Source organism: Peromyscus californicus, unplaced genomic scaffold (genome assembly GCF_007827085.1).
Source record: "Peromyscus californicus insignis strain IS unplaced genomic scaffold, ASM782708v3 Scaffold_1__1_contigs__length_55948999, whole genome shotgun sequence".
Lineage (NCBI taxonomy): Eukaryota > Metazoa > Chordata > Mammalia > Rodentia > Cricetidae > Peromyscus > Peromyscus californicus.
Window position 1 is genome coordinate 36,016,563 of NW_026294492.1, and position 21,786 is coordinate 36,038,348.

General features: G+C 40.9%; 1 protein-coding gene across 1 annotated transcript in view; it reads right to left on the reverse strand.

Moving 5' to 3' along the window:
- Positions 1-21,786, reverse strand: part of Srbd1 (S1 RNA binding domain 1) — a 184,798-nt gene that overhangs the window by 82,207 nt on the left and 80,805 nt on the right. Inside the window, exon 15 of the mRNA XM_052746467.1 lies at positions 1,609-1,700. Within this exon, the coding sequence (XP_052602427.1) occupies positions 1,609-1,700 (92 nt within the window). The remainder of the gene's footprint in view (positions 1-1,608; positions 1,701-21,786) is intronic.

Genomic DNA, 21,786 nt, shown 5'->3' on the forward strand with positions numbered 1-21,786 from the left:
CTCGAAAAAGAAGAGGGTCCTAGGAACCAAGACTGGAGACTCCAAGCTTCTTGGATTGTTTTCCTCATGAACAAACTTTGAGGACTTGAGTGTCCTGAGAATAAATTAAATCTCATCACTGTCCGTGTAGATGCAGGCTGAGATAAAAGGAAGGCGTACCTGCAGTCCGTTACAACTGAAGACACAGCTAGGTACGCTCTGACATCAGAGTAATAGGAATAGGCAGAGTGCTGTCTTTTTCTAAGCCTCTCTCTGCGGAGGGCATTGCTGGACACCGTAATCTGGCTTCACTATAATTCGAGCACACCTGTGCACCTGCATGGGCCAGTACTTAGGAAGAAACAGCAGTTTCTTTAGCAGGGGGAAGGCCCAAGGGACTATATCCTCCCAGAAATTATGGCAAAAGTATTCTTTCTAACACTCTGTTGGAAGATAAAGCCAACTTGGAGAGCTCTTTTACTTTTTTATTTTTAAATAAGTAAAACTATCATTTATTCAGAAATTCTACATATAAATATTACAAGCACACTCACAAAATGTATACCCTCTTTAAGCCTTAATTTCTCCTTTTGCAAAGTGTGAAGAATAATCTTGGTAAAGTACCAAATTTGATGTTTCCCACACACTGAGTAAGAGAGATGCGGATCAGCAGCTTCCACACTGATGACTATTCACACTGCTACCATGGTCATCACTAGCACTGTTCCAAGGCAAGCAGCAAGTGAAGAAGGCTGGGCTACTGTGATAGTGGAGCCATCACAGAAGAAGCATAATTTGAGAAGATAGTTTACCCAGGGAATTGTCTCATTTCAACAATTATCTAAAAGAAGCAACAGGGTCTTTCACATTTAAAAAAAGAAATTTTTTTAAGCTTTGGATCAAAGCAAAAATATTTCCAGGTATAGAGTTTAAAAAAAAAAAACAACCCTAAAGTCAGTGAAAATATTTAAGGACAAAACTTAAAATATTAACTTTTAAGAAAATAGCATAACTATCTCCCATTACATAGAAAACCACTCTAAAATTTTATTTATATCAACTACTTTCTCAGGATGTCTCAAAGTATTTTAATGTTCAATTACAAAATTTTAGCTATTCCACACCCTGGACATCAAAGCAATCAAGAACAAATAAAAGAAAGGCAACTTTTTAAGGCAGTGCATTACCATGACAGCCTCAATCAGAGGCCGAGAGAGAATATCCAGTTGCCAAGCATTTATTTAGCAATAAAACAAAAGTCTATGTACGTTCATACACTGGCAGTGCGTTTTTGTGTTTATGCTACTTACTGCCAAGAAAATGCTATAATGATTATTTTATAAGAATTCTATTTTCCTTATTATTGACCCTGGCATTTAATTTTAATAAGACTTTTGTGTTAAACGCTCATTAATTCTAGAGTACTGAGAGGTAGTTAAAAACGTAAGAGCACTCTTCCTCGCATTTTTTCATAATTCCTGGTATTAGTATAATGCATGCGAATGTGCCAAGTCTTATACATGTGGCATACCTTTTACATTTTCATGGTATGTAAGATATTTAGTTGGTCACATATGCAAATCCAGACTATCATAATCCCATGCCGTGTGACGGAGCATGTCTGCTCACCTGCACTTCTCAGGTTGGGGTCCAGCCCGGGCATCTCTTTGTTGGCTTCAGGGCTGACGCTGTAGATGGAGGCCCCTGCTTCACTGACAATACTGAAAAGACAGAAAGTGGGAACATTTTTTTCCAAACGTTCCATCTGGCCAGAGAGAATAAATGAATGAAACTAGGCATTACAAGAAAATACCAAGGCAAGGTGTTCTCTGCAGAGGTCAACAAAATCCACAGTATCGACTACTCCACCAGATAAAGTAGCAATGAGATATGTCTATTTGCATTTCTGCAGAGCAAGTATACAGGCTTAGGTCTCCTGTGTTTAGGAGGCATTTTTGACTGACATTTATGGATTCCATCTGCATCAACCGCCCTAAGCATCTTGGGAAGCACACAGTCGTGGGTGTGGTAGTTAGGTGTGTACATGGGTGAACATGCAGCAGAGGCCATTGCCATGACGCTGCAGTTGCTATTACCTGGCTCTAGTTAGCAATTTACATGAACAAGGAAGATCAGTTAGGCTACCACTCCCTTTCAGAAGGGTCCGGAACCATCCCTTCAGGAAACCTGAAGCTTTCCCTTTAGGCAGGAATTCAAGCAGTCAGTTCATCATTTACTTAATCAATGTACCACACAGATCACCCTCTTCCTTTTTCTGTGGCTCCAAGCACTTTATAAACCACAGTGAGAACAATCTCACAGGCACCATTGTTACAGTGGTTGATAGCGTATGGTTCATCAAACATTTTAAAATGGAGTGCTTATTTATGACATAAAAGCTAAGAAACACCATCTACTTTTCAGCACCCAAAAGACCTTCAGCTCTGTCACATGACCATCCAGGTATGGGGATTCAAAGAGAATCATGTGTCCAATTTTTATTCTTTTAGCAACCTCTCTCATTCTGGGTTCCTCAAACTCCACTTCAGCCATCTGGGACAAACTCTGATAATGTTTAACTTATCGCCCTTTGCTAATAATCAAACCCTAAGAAATCAAATGGAAAACTCCTGACTGAAATGTGACAACTGTAAGTCTCTAACACTTGAGATTATTCTAGAGCAGCAGTTTTCAACCTGTGGGTTAAAATATCCTGGCAGCCTGCATATCAGCCATTTCCATTACGATTCCTAACAGTAGCAGAATGACAGTTATGCAGCAGCAATGAGATAATTTTATGGTTGGGGGTCCCCACAATGTAAGGACTGTGTTCAAGGGTCGCAGCGTTAGGAAGGTTGAGAACCGCTCACTGCTCTCGCTCGTCTGAAGACAGGAAATAGGAGCACCGCTGCTGAAAAGCACAACTGCTCTTCGAAGGTTCCTCAGTGACACCACAATCAGGACAGCATAAGAGGCAGCAACGCAAACTTCTGCTGAAGTACAAAACCAAGTCCTCCATGGAAATAAGCTCGCGAGTCAGGTCTATTTATAGTCAGGCAATGTGTTCACGGTTACAGCTGATGAACAACTGGACTGGGTTTGTATCCTAACCGCCTGTCCCCAAGTGTGAGCTCTGGACCATCACAACTGAGGAACTGCTAAAGGACTGCACTGCTCTCATTAACATGAGAGCCCAGTTCTGCCAGTGCCTCTCCTAAGATCCACTTTCCTAACAACAGGTCCCTAAGATCTCACACTCCCCATATCTTTAGCTAGGACCCAAAGAGAAACTGAGTTTGTTTCCTTAGAATCTAAAGTATGTCCAAGATCACGAAATTCCTTAATTTGAGACCAAGTTTAAACTAAAAGAAAATTGTGCTTTTCCCCTCCAACATAAGATCTAGATTATCCTCATCTTCTACTACGTAACGATCGAGGACAGAACGCAGCATTAAATAAATGAAGCGAAGGAAACACAGGCTGGTGAAATGGGTCAGCAGATAAAAGCATGTCACCAAGCTTGACGACCAACCCAAGTTCAACGAATTCAATGCCAGAACTCGCCGAGAAAGGGAATGGAAGCAGAGCACTCTGAAAATTGTCCTCTGTCCTTCACCAGCAAGCCAAGGCACACATGGCTGCATGTTCTCACAAAGTAATAAGTACAATCTAAAAATGAAGACCCTCAGCGTGTGGGGGACTTCAGCTTCAGGGCAGCACTTTCCTACCTGGCTTCTGAATGGCTAGAGTGAGAGGTAGGCTTATTTAAAACTACATGTGAAATGCTTGTGTTTATGCATACCGTGCCCTAGGAACATGGGTTGGAGCTTTCACTGCTTATTTAAGGAAATCCATGGTCTCCAAAAGGGTTATGAAACTACCACTGGAGAACACTATCCAGTAACCAGCTATGGAAAGCACCATTTCAACACAACCAACACTAACCTAATTAAGTCCTTTCTAAAAAAATTTATCAATCAACGAAATGCAGCCTGGACCCATTATTAAAAGGAAATAATATTTAAAAAAATCTTTCCACAAATGTACCTTATATTATTTCCAGAAATTTCCAAAGTTATAGCTATTTAAGTGAAGGAAACTTAAATGGTAAATTAAAATTTTAATTAACTGTGGCCTTTAGTAGCTGGGTACCTGAGAATTTGCTAAGTGATTCACTGTCTCTTGGAGGTTATAATTCTCAATAAACTTAGGGGAAACTGTTGCAAAGAAAAACACTCAGATAATAAATATTCCTCCAAATTCCATACTGCCACTTCTTTTAAACAGAGGAATACAAAACAGATGTGACACATTGCACCCAAAGATCTTAGATTAACATTAATATTAAATCAATACAAAATGTAGAAAATTTCATATGCCATACTTACTGAATAGTATGGGCCCAATAAATAGTCAAGTACTAATTATGGGTCAGAAAGCTAAATAATCTACATGAACAGATAAACCTCAACACTGATTACTCCAATATAAAACATACATGAACCTAAGATGTGTGTATGTCTAAAATCAAAACAAACCAGACCGGTGACAATTTCACCAAGAGAACTTGCTAAGAACAAAACTATAATGCCCCTCTTCCACTTTTTCATTCCTGTTTCAAGTTCAAGGGCAGACACTCAGTAGAATGCATGTCAGATTTATCAGGCATTTTCTGTTTAATGGAAGTCTCCCAGTCAACTCCAGGGAATTATCCCAGTGGTCTGTAAAATTCAGAAATATGAAAAAAACAACATTGAACTTTGTAAAAGAATCATGTGTAAGGATGTACTGAGAATTTTATTTAAAAAGTAAATTCCTCTCCAGTATAAACCAGCCTTAATATCATAGCAATCTGATTAGTTTATATAGCTGACCATAAAGCCAACAGGAGTAACCAAAACTTATTATTTGAAGGAATTTTAGGTGAGAAAGTTGCAAATGAGCTAACGCTTTAAGAATCTCAGTATTACGAAGGTCCTTTGAAGTATACAGCTAAGACAAACACATAAATGGAGACATTTGACATCTTGAGCTTGTAATATACAAAGGCATATTTTAGAAACCGACATGGAGTTCCATTTCCCCCGATCCACATGCTAGTATACTGGTTCTCTAAAATTAAATAGGTAATTTTAGAAACATTTTACCTAAACACTATTTTGGGATCTTCTGTGTCTTTTTACATTAAAAAAAAAAATCAAGCCACACCTTTATAACCTAAAAAGTCAAACACCTACAATATAGAAACAATTACATTCAATTCACTAAAAAATTTCCCCCAAAACTCTCTAAGTAAAAATGCTGTATTTTTTAATTCCTCAAGTAAGAGTCAATGATATTGTTTATATAAAACACACCATAAATCAACAGCTGATTCTTTTCTTAAAGAGATACTTCAATTTCAGAATTGAAAAATCTCTCAGCTCTAACACAACAGACTGTATGTTGAGAAAGTCTTGCGAACATTTGTCCTAGTGACTCAGATTATAAAGAGAATGTGGTGCCTTTTGCTTTCTTCTTTAGAGTGAGATCTGCTTCATAAGAAAAGGTTGGTTTGTTAGTTTTTCCTGAAGTTACTAACAGTTCTCATATTCATTTGAAAGGCTACACCAAGCTTCAGCATGAATCTCTTCCCCATTTTCCAAATGTGAAAATAGCTTTGCTGTTTCCTCTGATTTTCAAATAAATTACTTGCTTCCTTATGTTAGTGGAAGAATTTAATTCAAAAGTAATTTACTTAAATGTAGTTACTGAGATTTAAAAAAAAAAAAAAAAAAGTCAGCCAGAGTATGATTCCTCCACTAATACAGACCGTGTCTCTAAGTGTTCCTAAGACTGTGACTCCTTCTTTTGGTCTACCTAAAATATATGTATCACACCTCTGCTCCGCTGAAAAGTTCGCATTTCACTCAAGTCTTCAAAACACTTTTTCTAAATGCAGTTCTTCCAAGACTGGGAACATTCATAGAGAAACTGACTGAGCCCATGAATCTCAGTCCTTGGAAGCACTAGGTCTCTGATTCTGTGCCTTTTCTTGGGCTCTTTTCCTGATGTTTGTCTGTCTGGTCCAACTCCACTGTTAGTTTTATTTTATATTAATTCTATTCTACTTTATTTATTTTATTACTATCCCTTAAAAAAACACTAACAACATAGTGATTCCTTGCTCTGGTCATGAGGTAGTCTATTATGAAGTAGGAATGGATAGTGGTTTATATTTTAAGGACAGGTAATAAACCCAAAACTCAAGCTCCACAAACAGAAGGGGCTCTAGGATTTAATGCTTAAGACATACAGCCAAGCTTCTTTACTTAGAGGGGCTTACCGTTTCAGAGAGTTACTTAGCTGGGCATGGTAGTACACACCTGTAACTTCACCACAGGGGAGGCTGAGGCAGGAAGATCACAAGTCAGTCTAGGCTGTGTAGGGAGACCCTGTCTCCAAAGGCAAACAACAACAAAAATGGATCACTCTGCCTGTGATCAGGAAGGTGATGGGGAAAAACTCGAACATGGATAAGGACATTTAACTATAAAGCTTGGTGATAAAATAAAAACGAGCAAAATTTACAACCATCCCTTCTTCTTGATTTAGCAGTTATATTTTTAGAATTCATATGAAATAAATTAAAAAACACAAAAAATTAATAGCCCTGTTCACAATCCAGAAGTGACTAAAAATAAATGAAAATCAAAATATCTATTATTTAAAGGGTTCAATGAATGGAAAATTACATTGTCAATCAAAATTATTATCTAAAAGATTTTGACTTCAGTAAAATATTCATGATAATTAAATGAAGAACTGACAATAAAACTATATGGCCATAAAAAATTGAGCTTTAAAACAGATGTATAAACAAAAAGAAAAAAATATCATGTACTATGTGAGTAGTATCTAAACAGAAATTATTCCTTTTATTTTCTGTTATAGCCAAGTAATATTTATTTGTAATTTTAAAAAAGCTTAAAATTTAAGTATAATTGCTAACTGATAAGGAATGGCTAATATTTTGAAATGTAACCAAATTTTAAAATATTCTATTTCAACTTAAATCTGGATAGACATATTTTGTTGGTAATGACCTCTGAACATCAGTTTTAGATTATCATAAACATAGTATTTTAATGGTTACATAAAATGAGGGTAACTGAGCAGAAAACTCATGGTGTCAGTTTGACACACAGGCTGGATAAGAAGCAAATGCAAGAAGCAAACTTTTACAGGAAGGACAAGTTCCCATCATAACTTATCCTTTGTCATCACCGAGGCTCAAACCTTACAATATTAAACATGGATTCCATTCAGAAGCGTCCCAGGAAGGACAGTGCATGAAGAAAGCACTAAGGGTAGAACAAGGAAGAACAGACACCTCAGCTCCACATTTCACCAGCACAGCGGCCTTTGTCTTTAGGTGTGTAACACTAGCACCATCTGGTGGTCGGCAAGCCAGGAGCAACTCTTCAAATACCACTGGAGAAAAGTCTTAGCAGTATTTCCAACAATGATCCTTTTCCTGCGAGCAACATTAGCAATGGTCAGTTACCACACAGGATCCACAGTGAGTCTGGGTGGACTGAGAGTCTACCACTTCTTAGCCCTCCATGTACTCCCAGGTGGAAATCCTATCAGCTGCCTACAGAGCAATTTCAATAGAACCGAGTTCCCCTGACTAATTGTCCTGCAGTGTCTCACAGCACAGGGAATGAAAAGAACACTTTCTAGGCAAAAAGAAGCCTAAGAAGGGCAGCTCAAAGTTAACAAGGGCCAAACAGAACTTGAATTTGTAGTTTGAGGTTCCTCATAGCACCAGCAATCAATCTTCTCATGCTATTCACAAACAAAACAGCCCAACAAATAAATTAAATACATTAAAAAAGCTGGACACTGTGCTCAAGCCTGTCATCCCAACTCTTGAGAGGTGGGTACAAGAGACACAGGAGTTGAAGGTTGGCCTTGTCAGCATGGTGAACCGGAGCCCTGTCTATGGCACATGAGACTGTCTCTGTAGGGCTTGGAGACATGGTTCAGCGGTAGGAAGGAGGTCAGTTCCCAGCACCCACTCGAACAGCTCACAATGCTCTCTAACTCTAGCTCCAGGGGATCTGATGTCCTCTTCTGGCTTCACAGCACCTCTCTCCATGGTATAGACACTACATCAACACACATGAATAAAAATAAAATCTATCCTTTAAAAAGAATCAAACAAACACACAAACCCTGTATTCGAGCAAGGAATCTGACTCTCCTATACAGTCTCACAGGTTTCTGTTCACATACTGAACTGCATCAACGTCTCACAATGCCTTGAACATCACACTGACATCTACTGCTGTTCGTGGGTCGAAGACTGATACCATAAGGCAGAGACCTTCAAGTGCCATTCTAGGGGAAGCAAACTGCCAAACTGAAAGACTAAGGAGGTGGAGAGCTTGTCACTATTGCTAAGTTGAGAGCCTCCTCTGAGATACCAGTAGTTGCAGACGGAGAGCAGAAACACCTCTGTTTCTTCTGCATAGCTTCCACAGTAAATACAATTCTTTCTCCCACACCTTCATCATCTTTCCTTTCGAAAAGTATTTCACCCCAACCCCCACCTATGTATGAGACCAGCGTAAAATTGTTATAAAAAAGTACCTGACACCACTTTGCAAGCCACAAGGCCAGTCACAGGTAAGCACAGGTCCTGCCTGCTGAGGAATGTGGGACAGGAAAAGCAGCTCAGCTCAGTTATCTGTGGAGAAACTCTAGCAGAATGACACAGCTCCAGGGTCATCACTGACACCATACAAAAACTCAGAGGGCAGGAAGCTCTGAAGGCCTGAGGATGCTCTATCATTTAAATGTTCTTGAGCAATACTTTGTGACCTGAAAACATGTCATCCTACGTGCAAGTCCTCACCACACCCAAAAGTATGATGACCCTCCTGATTTACAGTTAACTCTAAAGGGTAAATTTATATGTACTCAATTTATACCTGCTCATAATAAAAGATTAGCTGCATTTTCTTATTCTGATTAAGTTTAATTTAGAGATGAATCTGAACATTCATTGAGAATGACAATCAAATGTTTAACTAAGGGTAAAGTCTGCTTCATTCATCCTATTTTTTAATCTTAAATGTATGTCTTGGTTAATTTTTTTGTTGCTGTGATAAAAATACCCTGTCAAAAGCAGCTGAAGAGGTTTTTTTGGTTCTCAGTTTGGGGGTACAGCCCCCTCATGAAGGGGTAAGTCGAGGCAGGAGGAAGTGGAAGCCGCTTAAGCCATCTATCTGTTGCATTCTATCGCTTAAGCCATCTATCTGTTGCATTCTATCAGCAGTCTGGAGGCAGAGAAGGATGGATATACACGCCCAGCTGGCTTCCAGGACCCAAGCCCAGGGAATGGCTGCCCATTGTTAAGTGTGGTTTTCCCAACTCAATTAACCCAGTTAAGATAATCCTTAAGAGGCAAACCCAGAGGCTACCCTTGGTAAAATAATCCCTCACAGGGATGGCCAGAGGTTACCCTTGGTAAAATAATCCTTCACAGGCAAGCCCAGAGGCTACCTACCCTTGGTAAAATAATCCCTCACAGGCATGACCAGAGGCTACCCTTGGTAAAATAATCCCTCGCAGGCAAGCCCAGAGGCTACCTACCCTTGGTAAAATAATCCCTCACAGGCAAGCCCAGAGGCTACCTACCCTTGGTAAAATAATCCTTCACAGGCATGGCCAGAGGCTACCCTCAGTAAAATAATCCCTCACAGCCATGGCCAGAAGCTACCTTTGATAAAATAATGCCCCACAGGCATGGCCAGAGGCTCCCCTCCTAGGTGACTCTAGATCAACCTGACAATCAGGATTTGCACAACATCAATGGGAATTCGTCTGCTAATAAGCATGATGAAATCAGATTGCTATAATCATTCTCAACAAAACTTATTCCAAAATGTTTTTTATTGTGTATCCAAATTAAAAAATAGGATCTTACAAACAGAGAATATAATACTCTATCACTCCAATAAGGGCTCAATAACCTAGTGCTGAGCAGCTAAAGCTCTGGCTGAAACAGTAAAGCAGACCCTAAGCAGATGATTGGGAGAGACACACAGTCAAGAGAGTGAGGAGACTCACGCAGTCTCAGCACCAGGGAGGCTGGGGTGGGCAATCAAGAGTGAGGGGAGGCAGCCTGGGCTACAGCTGAGACTATGTCTGAAAAATAAAACCCACAAAGTGGAGGGCACTGGAAAAGAGAGATAAAAAGTGAGAGAGAGAAAAGGCAGAGCTGGCAGTGATAACCCAGACCTTCCACTTGCAGTTAATCAAGTCTCAGACAACGAAGGTTTGCACCACACTCTAACACTTTCCTAACTGAACTGGTCACAACCACCCACGATTCCACAGACAAAGGACCTGAATTTACTATGTCCATGCTCTGGCTCCCACACCTCCTTTGCTCCCCTCTTTTAAAGCTGTTTTATCCCATCCAACACTTCTACTTCCCCACAAAAGGAACCTAAGCCTTCTTTCAGAGAGGTCACACAGCAACTTTCCCAACCCCCAAGAAAGCAAGATTCTAAGGACAAATTCAACCTTCCGCCCGCAGCAGTCTCCACCATCAGAATTCCTTCTGACTACCCAGCCAATGCTGAAAAGAATCCCCAAAGCACACGCCATGTATGAGATCTCCCCTAGCTCAAACTCTCTGTAAGTGTGGATTCGGAAATACCGCCTGCAGAGCGAAGGAGGAGGAGGAGGAGAACGACAGTTCCGTCCAGCCGGCTGCTCCACTTACTCTTTATCAATATCCAGATCTTCACTCTGCCAGGATCACTGCACACTTCTAGCTCTGCTACACTGCACTGTGTAAATATTTAGGAGAAATAATTCCTTTCAAGGATCTAAACTTCCACTGTTGTTATGGCAAATGAACCTGTTTATGCTATGTTCGTTAACTCAGGCAAGCCTAAAAGAGCACAGGAATTGACTAACATGTGGTACACAAACATTACAACCATAAAGCTTCTTGGGGGAACATATCAAGAACATGAAAGGAGTTTATTTTTACTCACATTGCCCTGTAATTTCCTTTAAGACTACTAGAACAGCCCTTAATTTAAATCTCTTTGTAGTTAGAACAGGGCAAACTGAATGCACACAAACTAGACAATACTCTACCCACGTCTCCAATGAACTTCTCTAGATTCTAGAGTAGCAATTCTCAAACTGCAGCCGGCATCAGAATCAGCTGGAAGGCTTGCTTCAACACAGGTGGCTGAACCCTACCCTCAGAGTTTCTGTTTCACAGAAACTGAGAGTTTGCACTGCTAACAAGTTCATTGGCAATGCTGGTGCTACTGGGCCTAGGTACACGGTTTGGGTTTTATTAAGCATACTAGTTTTCTAATGCTGTGATAAAACACCTCAACCAAGGGCTTATGGTTTCAAGGTTAGGATTCATTACGGCCACATGAAGGCTCAGCAGGAGAAGCAGGAAGCTGAGGACTCACATCTTAAACCACAAACAGAAAGCAGAAAGCAGTGTGCATTGGGAATGGGACATGGGCTTTAAACCTCAAAGCCCACTGTTATTGATACACTTCCTTCGGTAAGGCCACGCTTCCTAAGCCCCCCAAAACAGTACCACCAATTGAGAATCAAGTGTTCAAATGCCAGAGTACAGGGGATATTTATTAATTATGCCATCACATTGAAGTATGATTTCCATTTTCTATCGCAAACAGATCCTCTGTAATTATGTGTGGGTTCCCTTCTCATTTGGCAGCCCCAGGTCCCCATCAATATAACCTCTCTACATGCTTCCTTTTGCACACTTCATATTGATGGAAGCATACAATGCTTGGTCTTCTGTGTCTAGCTTCGTCAATCTGCATGTTCTAATGCCTTCTCTTATTGCTGAATAATATTTCATTGTTAGAAATGCACATTAGAGTATCTTCTCAACTTCTTACATTTTTTTTAATTGAAAGACTGAAGTCATGGGAGCGTCTTTCCCAAATCACTCTGAGTTAGACTGTGGTTAAGTCAGACTTGAGGTTCAAGGTAATGTGACTTAGGAGGTAGTTTACTCAATTGCACAGAGCCAGTCATAGTTCACCCCTAAGTTTGCGAGGTCAGAGTAAACTATCACTACTACTGATAACGGCAGTAATAATAACAACAATAATAGCAGCAATAGTCCTCTAAACTTCCACGTTTATGCCAGAGTTCAATCCCTTTCTTCAACCAGGACCCCTAAGGAGCACATGAAGTTATTACTTTTCCTGCCTTAACTTACAAACTCCTCTGTGGTCCTAAAACGCTGAAGGATGGAAGGAGAACAAGGGGAGAGGAGCAGCAAGGACCTGCAGACGTGAAGGGCGCCAGGTGCACATGTGACGGTGATCTGACCACAGGGGTGATCTGACCGGCTTCCAAAGCTGCAGCTTCCCACTTAGGCTTTTGATAATCACAAGGACTGAGGAAAGGAACTCCTGTCTGAACTCTTACCATTTATCTAATGAAATCCAGAAATGATTATTAAAGCATTTCCTTGTCCAAACAGCATTTTACTGTCATACCAGAGGTCTAACGGAGAATAAGAACATAAACACACTGAGATCTTGGACAAATTCTGTGTAAGCTCTCCCAAAATAAGGGAACTGCACCACTCAGCAATTCATCCACAGACAAATACCCTCAGCCTCCTTCAGGGAGGGGAGGATGATCAGTTCTATCTGTCTTCATCTTATCTGAAAATCTTGACATTTTCCAGCAAGTACAGGTTCCAAATGGCAGGTGTCAGAACGCCTTAGCGTCACATGTGGAGCTGGAAGGCAGGAGAAGCAGCAGCACGTGGTCATGGCAGAGCCACAGAAGCTGGCTAGAAAGCACATTCTGGAAAGAGCAAAGCTCAGCCACAGTTCCATCAGCCCAGTGCCAGATGTCACTCTCAGAACAGGCCTGTGCTGCCAAGGCTTAGCTGTCCAGAGAAACATTCAACTCAAGGCTCTTATAAAAAGGGGAAAACCACTGAATGCAAAGGTATATATATATATACATGCATATTCTGTCTGTATAACAATTTGGCCCAACTAGATCCTTCTTAGGCAGAGAGAAAATGGTTGGAGAACTCTTTGTTTAGTCTACAAGTGGGTATTACTTTCTCAAGACCATCCTCTGTTATTCTAAAGTAAATAATATAAATCTTTTACACTTACATAATGCAGTTTGTGTCACTGGACAATAGGAACATGTGAGAAGTGTGTCAGTGAGCAACTGTCATTTCCTGAAGATCACAGATCATACCACACCAACTATAATGGCTTTGGCATCACTGGACAATAGGACTTATAGCACTAAAAGGACTTCAGTAAGCACATGACTATGGACAGCTTTCTGGGAGTACAAGACCCACTCACTCAAACTAACATACATTCATATTCACGGCCATAGAGCAAGTATGCATCATAGACAACCTTATTTTTGAAACAGAACACCAACAAAAAGGAATAAAACCTGCATCATCTGAAACCAAGTGGTAAAACGAAGATTCAGAAAAAAAAAAAAAAAAATCCACTCTCTGGATTAGCACTCTTCCACTCAAGTCCACCCTCCCAGCCATCTTTCTCCAGAATCTTCCCAAAACATAATTGGCAAGACCTGGACTGTGCTTCCCTCTGAGCTGGACCCAGAAACTGTAACGGTGGTGGAAGGGTAACCAAAGCTTAAGACCCTGGGAACAGACACATGTTTGCTCAGGGGGCGAATTCACCATCAACGCATCAGGTCAAGTCCATCGAACTGAACACACGAGAATACATTCAGCTCAGCAGTACATGGTTAATGATACAACCCATCCATGGAAAAGTAACTTCAGTATAATTTAGGATTTTGCACCCAACTAGAATCTAAGACCAGTGCCCCAAACCCACATGACACACAGCAACACCTCACACGACAAAGCACAAACAAGAGGCGGGGTCTCCTTGGACTGAGGTCAATGATGCTTTACCATACAGAGGCTCAGTAAAAGGGCATCAGGATTCAGATGCTCTTCTAATGTGCTCACCAACTGCTTCTTTCTTTCCCTCAACACAGCTTTGACCTCCATGACTGCATCACTGACCTTCATGCATCTGCTGTACATTTGGACCTATCTTCCCACAGACACACTCAGTACAGCCTCCATTACTTCGTCTTGCTGTCTAAGCAGCTGGCAAACACGGTTCTTCAACAGCGGGCAGTTACACAAGTATCTCTTGTCATCACACTCTCAGATCTTTTTCTGAGGCTAGTTCAAATCAACGGCATGGGAGCTGGAGAGAAGGCTAGGTAGGTAACAGCACCTGCTGTGCAAACACAAAGACTCTAGTTCAGACCCCCAGCACCCACGGTAAAATGCCACACATGGCCGCATGTGCCTCACCGGCAGCACTGAGCAGGGTAAAGAAGGGAAGGTTGCCGGGAAAGGGGGCTGCGGGCTCGAAAGCCAGAGAGACCTTGCCTCAAGGGAATAAGGTAGACAGTGACAAAGGAGAACATTCTGCCTCTTCCTCTGGTTTCCACTCAGGCATGCAAAGGCACACACCCCTGCATACGCATGTACACTACATGTGTTCACACACAAGCACAAGCTTATTCACACGCAAATAAAATATATACCATGAAACAGATAAAAACACCAATTATCATAGAACTGCATTCATATAATGATTAAAAATACTCTCACATGTATATAGTTCAAAAATCAAATTATTAAATAAAATTAAACCTAAATAAGCAAAATAAAGATAACTTTTCTGAATTAATTTAATTTCATGTTCACCATGTACTTTGCAGGTTTATATTTCCAAGTCTGCTGTCTTTTTTCCTATACCCTTTGCTGACTTAATTGATTCCAGACTTCCCAGGATTGCTTGTTTTTCTGTTTTACACATTAAAATGGAAGGTTCTTCTTTTCTTGCTTTCTCATGAACCTGGATAAGAACCAGTTTGTACTCATTACTGGAAGATGAATGTGGGTGGAAAGCTAGGGGGATGCTGCTCGCAGGGATGGCCACTCCTCAAGCCATGCAAATGAGACACAGGAGGGCCAACTGTATCCTAGAGTCAGACTGATGCTCACTCCAAATGAGACAGAGGAGGGACACTGTGTCTACAGTCAGAAAGATGCCCATTCCAATGAGACAGAGGAGGGACACTGTGTCCTAGAGTCAGACAGATGCCCACTCCAATGAGACAGAGGAGGGACACTGTGTCCTAGAGTCAGACAGATGCCCACTCCAATGAGACAGAGGAGGGACACTGTGTCCTAGAGTCAGACTGATGCCCACTCCAAATGAGACACAGGAGGGACACTGTGTCCTAGAGTCAGACAGATGCCCACTCCAATGAGGCAGAGGCAGGACAAAGACGAGCCAGACTCAAACACAAGCCCGGTGCTGAGACACGGTCACAGTAACAGTCATCAGTTCTCCAGTTTACTTAGAAGAGCAGACAAACTAGGGCACTTAACTACTGCGAGGCTAATGGCACTCACAGCCATCTCCTTGATCAAACCAAAGCACAAAACACTGTGTTTATTAAAGTCATGGACATTCTCCGAAACAAAAACACACCCACAGACACTCCATTTTCCTTTCAAGCTATCAGCATTTTCTAATGTCTTTTTAGATTTTCCTGGCAATCTTAAAACTTTATTTTCTTGGACTTAATTTTTGGCAAATAAAAATTATTATCTCAATAATTCTCAGTGCTAAGATAAAATCATAAAGTGGCAAGAAAAAAATGGGTGGGGGGCTCTGACCAATGAAGAGGTAAACATACATCGCTGTGTAAGCTTATGTTTACCTGTCTCTTCTGAGTTTCCTACTCCAAATAGTTAAAATATGGCCAATAGACTGTCACAGAACTTTTATTCATATATATATAGCATTACTAGCAGAGAAAGGTATATATTATGGAAATTAAGAAAAGGTTTTAAAATATGAGAAATTTCAAAAATTAAGGGAGGAAAAGTTACAGCTGCCACTAACATGTACTTAATACAATGTGTAGCAATCAGAGATATAACCTGACCCTCAACAATTTAAACTCAGACTTCCTGAGGCCCCAGAGCTGGACAGCCCGCCAACAGCAACCATGCACAATGGCTGGAAGAACCTGTACCATTATTTTTATTTCCCCTAAATCTGATTTAAGTATGAGTCTTCATTCCAAAGTAAATTTTAAACAACTGATGTTGTCTCAAAAACATGACATTTTATAACTATGGGCTTCTATTAATGTTTTTGTGCTAATTTCAAGTTTTCTAACTCAAACTTTTAGAAATTTAAGTAACATAACCTTTTAAAATAATATTAAAACACTTATAGTCATGTTCCAACACAGCTCATTTGCAAATTAAAAACAAAGAAATTAGAATACAAACATCCATGAGACACTATGCTAACTCTGACTTTTTTCCTTATAGAATAGTGGCATTTTTGTGAACAATTTTAATGAATGGAAAGCTAAATGTAATTGAGAAGTGACTCTATGTGGTGGTTTGAATAGAAATGGCCCCCGTAGACTCATGTGTGTGAATGCTTGACCCAAAGGGAGTGACACTATTAGGAGGTGTGGCTTTGTTGGAATAGGTATGGCTTTGCTGGAGGAAGTGTGTCACTGTGGAGGTGGGCTTTGAGGTCTTATAAGCTCGAGTCTGGCTAATATGACACAGTTCCTTTCTGCTACCTGAGAATTAAGATATAGAACTCTCAGCTCTTCTCCAGAACCATCTGCCCTCACGATGCCATGTCCTGTGATGATAATAATGGACTAAACCTGTGAAACTGTAAGCCAGCTCATACTAAATGTTTTCCTTTATAATAGTTGCAGTGGTCATGGTGTTTCTTCACAGCAATAGAAACCCTAACTAAGACAGTTATAAAACTACAAGTTATTTATACCCCAAGTCTTCATGGGAAAAAAAGGCAATTAATAGTCGTATGCCTGTCACAATGATAACCAAAGATGTTAGCCCTTCCCCCATACTTACATGGGCGAGAAAAAAAGATAAAGAGAAGGAAAACCAGATAGGAGAAATGGAAGGGAGGGAGGGAGGGAATGAGAATTCATTAAAAATTTTTAACCTAGAGTGATGGCTCAGTGGTTAAGAGCACTGGCTGCTCTCCCAGAAGACATGCGTTCAATATCCAGCACCCACATGGCAGCTCACCCTCTGTAACTTCAGTTCCAGGGGCTCGAGACCCTCTGCTGGCCTCTGTGGAGACTGCATGCATGTGGTGCACAGACAGGCATGCAAGCAAAACCTCCATATACATAAACTAAATATAAATAATCTTTAAAAAATTAACCATGATATATTCAAACACCAACTAGCAATGTTTTCTAACGGGAAACAGCGTGGCATAGAATTTCTATGCCGTAGATACTTCCTATCCTTCTGGGAAGCTTTCATCACAAAGGATTTAATACACTAGCTGTTCCACACATAGTCTAATACCAACAGAAACACGTCCAACGATAGAAGAGAAGCTGAGGGAGGCACCTACACAAGAGCCTGCCAAGCAGCTGGGACTCGCCTAGGAAATGCTCGCAGGGACTTCCAAAGGCAGTTCCCACACTGAGTTCACAATCACAGCTAAAGAAGCCTCCATTTCAGGCACGTGTCTAAATTTGTTCCCTGAATTGTTTCTTGTCAAATTAAAATGTCAAAAATTATTCTATCAAATGTTGTCCCTAAGGAACCCAAGCTCAATCCAAAGAGCAGCTACCAATTAGCAAAGATGGGCTTCTGAAGGGAGGGGGGTGTGCATTTCTATTAGTACGTGAAATTAGCTGGGTCCAAAAAGGAAAGTTTCATCTCAGCAGTTAGTTTAAGTGCTACTGATAGCTATAATCACATGAGGGCTGCAATTCCGACTGAAAGGCTTTTCAAATGAACAAACACAAAGGAAAAGGAGAAACACAAGTGTTTTCATGATGAATGACTGCCTAGGATTACAGAACTGTAAGAAGCCCGGGCTAGAGATCCAAATACGCTGGAGTGTTGGGAACTAACAAACCCGAGTCAAATGAAGCCTCCCCACTCTTCTGACGAGGTCAGTGCACCTGTCCCTTTGCACAGTACCCAATTGAGTTTCAAGTTAGAGAAGGGCTCTGAGAAGATGAAACCCCACAGGTCATTTTATGTTCTCTGCTGCCTTGCATGACAAGTCAATCCCTCTAAGAACAGCATTTTCTCCTCACCTTGTCTTACAAAAGCAGGACATCTCTCACACTACAGGGTCGAGGTGTCCACTCGCGAGCAGCCTAAGACACACTCTCTGGCAGTCAACTTACTCACAGGTCAGGGGGAGGTTTTAGAGTACACTTATAATTTATCCTCACAAGTAATGGAAAAAATCTACTATTATCCACAATCTTCTCCCAAAAAGTTCTAAAATGTTCTTTTTAAGGCTAGAAAAGGCAAGGAATGGACAAAAAAATAAGACTCTCAGAGTAAGACTTTATACAAAGCATGTCCAAGTGATGCCTAACTTATAGTGTGGCAAAAATCATCTGATGCTATGCCAGATAATCAAAGAGGTCCTCACTGTGGGAAGGGACAAGGTTAATAGCAAAAACTCAAGACTATACATTCCATGCATATATCCCTTTCATAAAAAGCCCCTTGACTTGAATTATCACACGTCTCTCTGCTGATGCCTTTTAAGGTCTCTTTCTAGGTAGCAGGGTTCCCAGCTCTGTGGCTCAAGTGATGACAAACAGATCATTTCCTATTCAATCGACTTCCCTCATCAAGACTGCGAGAACCCAGTGATGTAAAGAATTATTTTCAACAGCCACCTTCAATTACTAATGTTTGCCCCATCACAGACTTCAAGGCCAATCTCCTTTCATGTTTAAATACCCACACAAGGGATCTTTGAGACGCACAGCATGGCCGTTTCCTCTGCTCTACCTTACCCTGCAAAGAGCCTGAGGTATACTGCCATGGCCGTCTCTAGCAGGGCAGAATGGAGAACACGGCCGTGACAAAAGGGTACTCATGGTTAGGACATGGCTTTCCTAAGTGAATTTCGAAACCCAAAGGCTACTTAAAGAAAAGGGAATAATGTTTCCATGGCATTTACCCCAGTTCTCCAGGTTTCCCACCTACAGAGCATACTTTTTTGGTTTACCTTCATTTGCATGACTTGTATGTATTCAGTCCCCCTGCTGAACCTGTCCCAGCTGTAGAAACATTCAGTATAGGTCAAGGAAGGAAGAATAGCTACTATCCACTCAATGACAAGACAATCTGCATCTGTACAGGATAATCTCAACAATATGTCAAGTTTTACCTATCCGGTAGCAAAAGATACCTTAAAAATGTTCAAGAATAACTTGGTTTTGGGACACCAAATTCAGGGGTTTTTAAACTGGTATGTACTGAGCTCTTTGCTATTTCTGTAGGACAACTGAGACTTTGGACTCGGATATAAGGCTTCCCTTTTATGTGTAAGGAGGTCCAGGAAAATCTACTCTTCTGAAGAATTTTCATAACCCACATTTCCTTCTCAATGCATTTTATACACAAGCTGGGAGCTCAGCAACTATCTGACTACAAAGTCAAATTTTTACAATGCAAAGGGACCATTGGTAAAGCAACTGCTTGCCTCTCTTTTCATGAGCTTTTAACTTGGGCATGTCTACTGAGAATTTATGCAAGTGAACAATACTTTTCCTTATGCCTGTATCATATTTATGCTAATCATGGAAACACGAATCCTTCATGTTCTGTTGGGGGAAAGAGAGCGCTTACACCTTAACCTAAATGTAGCTTCTGTCCAGGAAGTGAGAAGCTGTACAAGCCCCCTGCTGGGAAAGACCAGCCAAGCACACAGCAGGGCTCACAAGCTCCCACTGCAGCACACACCTCTCTCAGGAAACACAACCGGAAAGTTAGCAGCCAAGCTCCCCTTCCAGATGCCTTTCTTGCAGGTCACACCACTATTCTGTAATGCTCAACCTCTGTTCCAGCAGAACTGCAGCCACAGGACAACACACCAGATGTGTTGAAGAGACTTCACATCTCTTCCCCTGCATTCTGTATTATGTATTACATAATAGTGATAGCCCATAGGTAATCTCCAATGACTACTTCCTGACACCAGATAATATCACAGGCTCAAAAATTGTCAGGACAATGACGTGACACACAAACCTATCATACACCAAAGGCTACATTACTCTCTGAAAGATCCACTCACCCAGAATGCACAAAAGACAAAAACAAACAAAAAACCTCGACCAGTTAATGAAATAATTAATTTCAAATAGCACTGAGACAAATTAGGTTTGTGTTGAATTCTAAAATGCTAAAGATGAAAGTTTCTGAGGAGGTATTGCATTCTACAACCTTGAAAATTTTTAAACTATTTGAAAGAGTTTCAGGATCTAAACAAAACCAAAGTCTGTATGGCCTGATCGCCACATCTCAGATCCCTTCTAGAAAAGGAGAAGATGAACTAGATCTGAAGGCATTCTGGCTCCTTTCTCACACTATAATTGAGTTAAGCAAATTTCTTACTGCCAAGAAACATATGAACTCATCTGCGCCTCATTCAGAAGTTTGTTTTTGTGCTCAAAGGAAAAGGCTTACTGACTGTCAAGTCAGGCATTCTGATCCCCACCACCATATCTGAATGGTGAAGGTGATAAGGCTACAGGGTACAGAGAAACAGCTGGGATGTGGGCCCGGCCTCCAGTCTCCCTTCCTCTAGTTCTTTAATCCACAGTAGGCTGCAATTCAGTTTCCTAGACACACTCTGGATCGCTGTGAAAATTAAATGAGAAATGGTATATAGGTACTCAGTATGCAGCAGTACACTCACTGGCTATTACAATAAAGTCTGAATTAAAGAAATTACTAAAATCAACCTTTATTCCTCTCTAAGCACATCATGGTATACATGATATATAGATATAGATGGATGATGGATGGATGGATGGATGGATGGATGGATGGATGGATACACTTGACTTACTATCCAATACAAATGCTCAAGTATAAAGTGCAACATCATCAACTAGGGGCAAGCTTTCTGACTTTTTTTTTTTTTTTTTTTTTTTTTTTTTGGTTTTTCGAGACAGGGTTTCTCTGTGTAGCTTTGCGCCTTTTCCTGGAACTCACTTGGTAGCCCAGGCTGGCCTCGAACTCACAGAGATCCGCCTGGCTCTGCCTCCCGAGTGCTGGGATTAAAGGCGTGCGCCACCACCACCCGGCACTTTCTGACTTTTTTAAAACCATAATAATAATTTCCAAAGAAACAAACTCACAGTAGTTTTCCAGGCATGGAGCACATGCCTGCAATCTCAGTGCGCAGAAGAATCACCAGTGTGAGGCCAATATGACCCATTTGGAAAGGCTGTCTCCAAATTCCCAGTGTAGGAAGTGAGACCACGTTCTCCATGTGGTAAACTAGTGCCGAACCAAAGAGCGAATGTGAGTCGCCGTGGAAGCAGAGAACGGCATAACGAGCAAGTCTAAACAGTCCGGACAGAATCAATCCCCCAATTAAACGGAAATGGCTCTCAACGAGAAACCAATGTGTGAAAGAAGTATCTCTCGGTTCACCTATGAGGGGAGGGGGAAAAGATTACTTTACCAATACACTTGTCTCTTAAAGTGAAAAACACAAACAAACAAACAAACAAACACCACTCAGAAACATATGCCAACAGATACTTCAGCTGATTTTCATGGTAAAATGAGGCAGGAAAATAGTTTTCTTTCATGCCTACAATAATCTATGGCTAAGAAGAAAACAA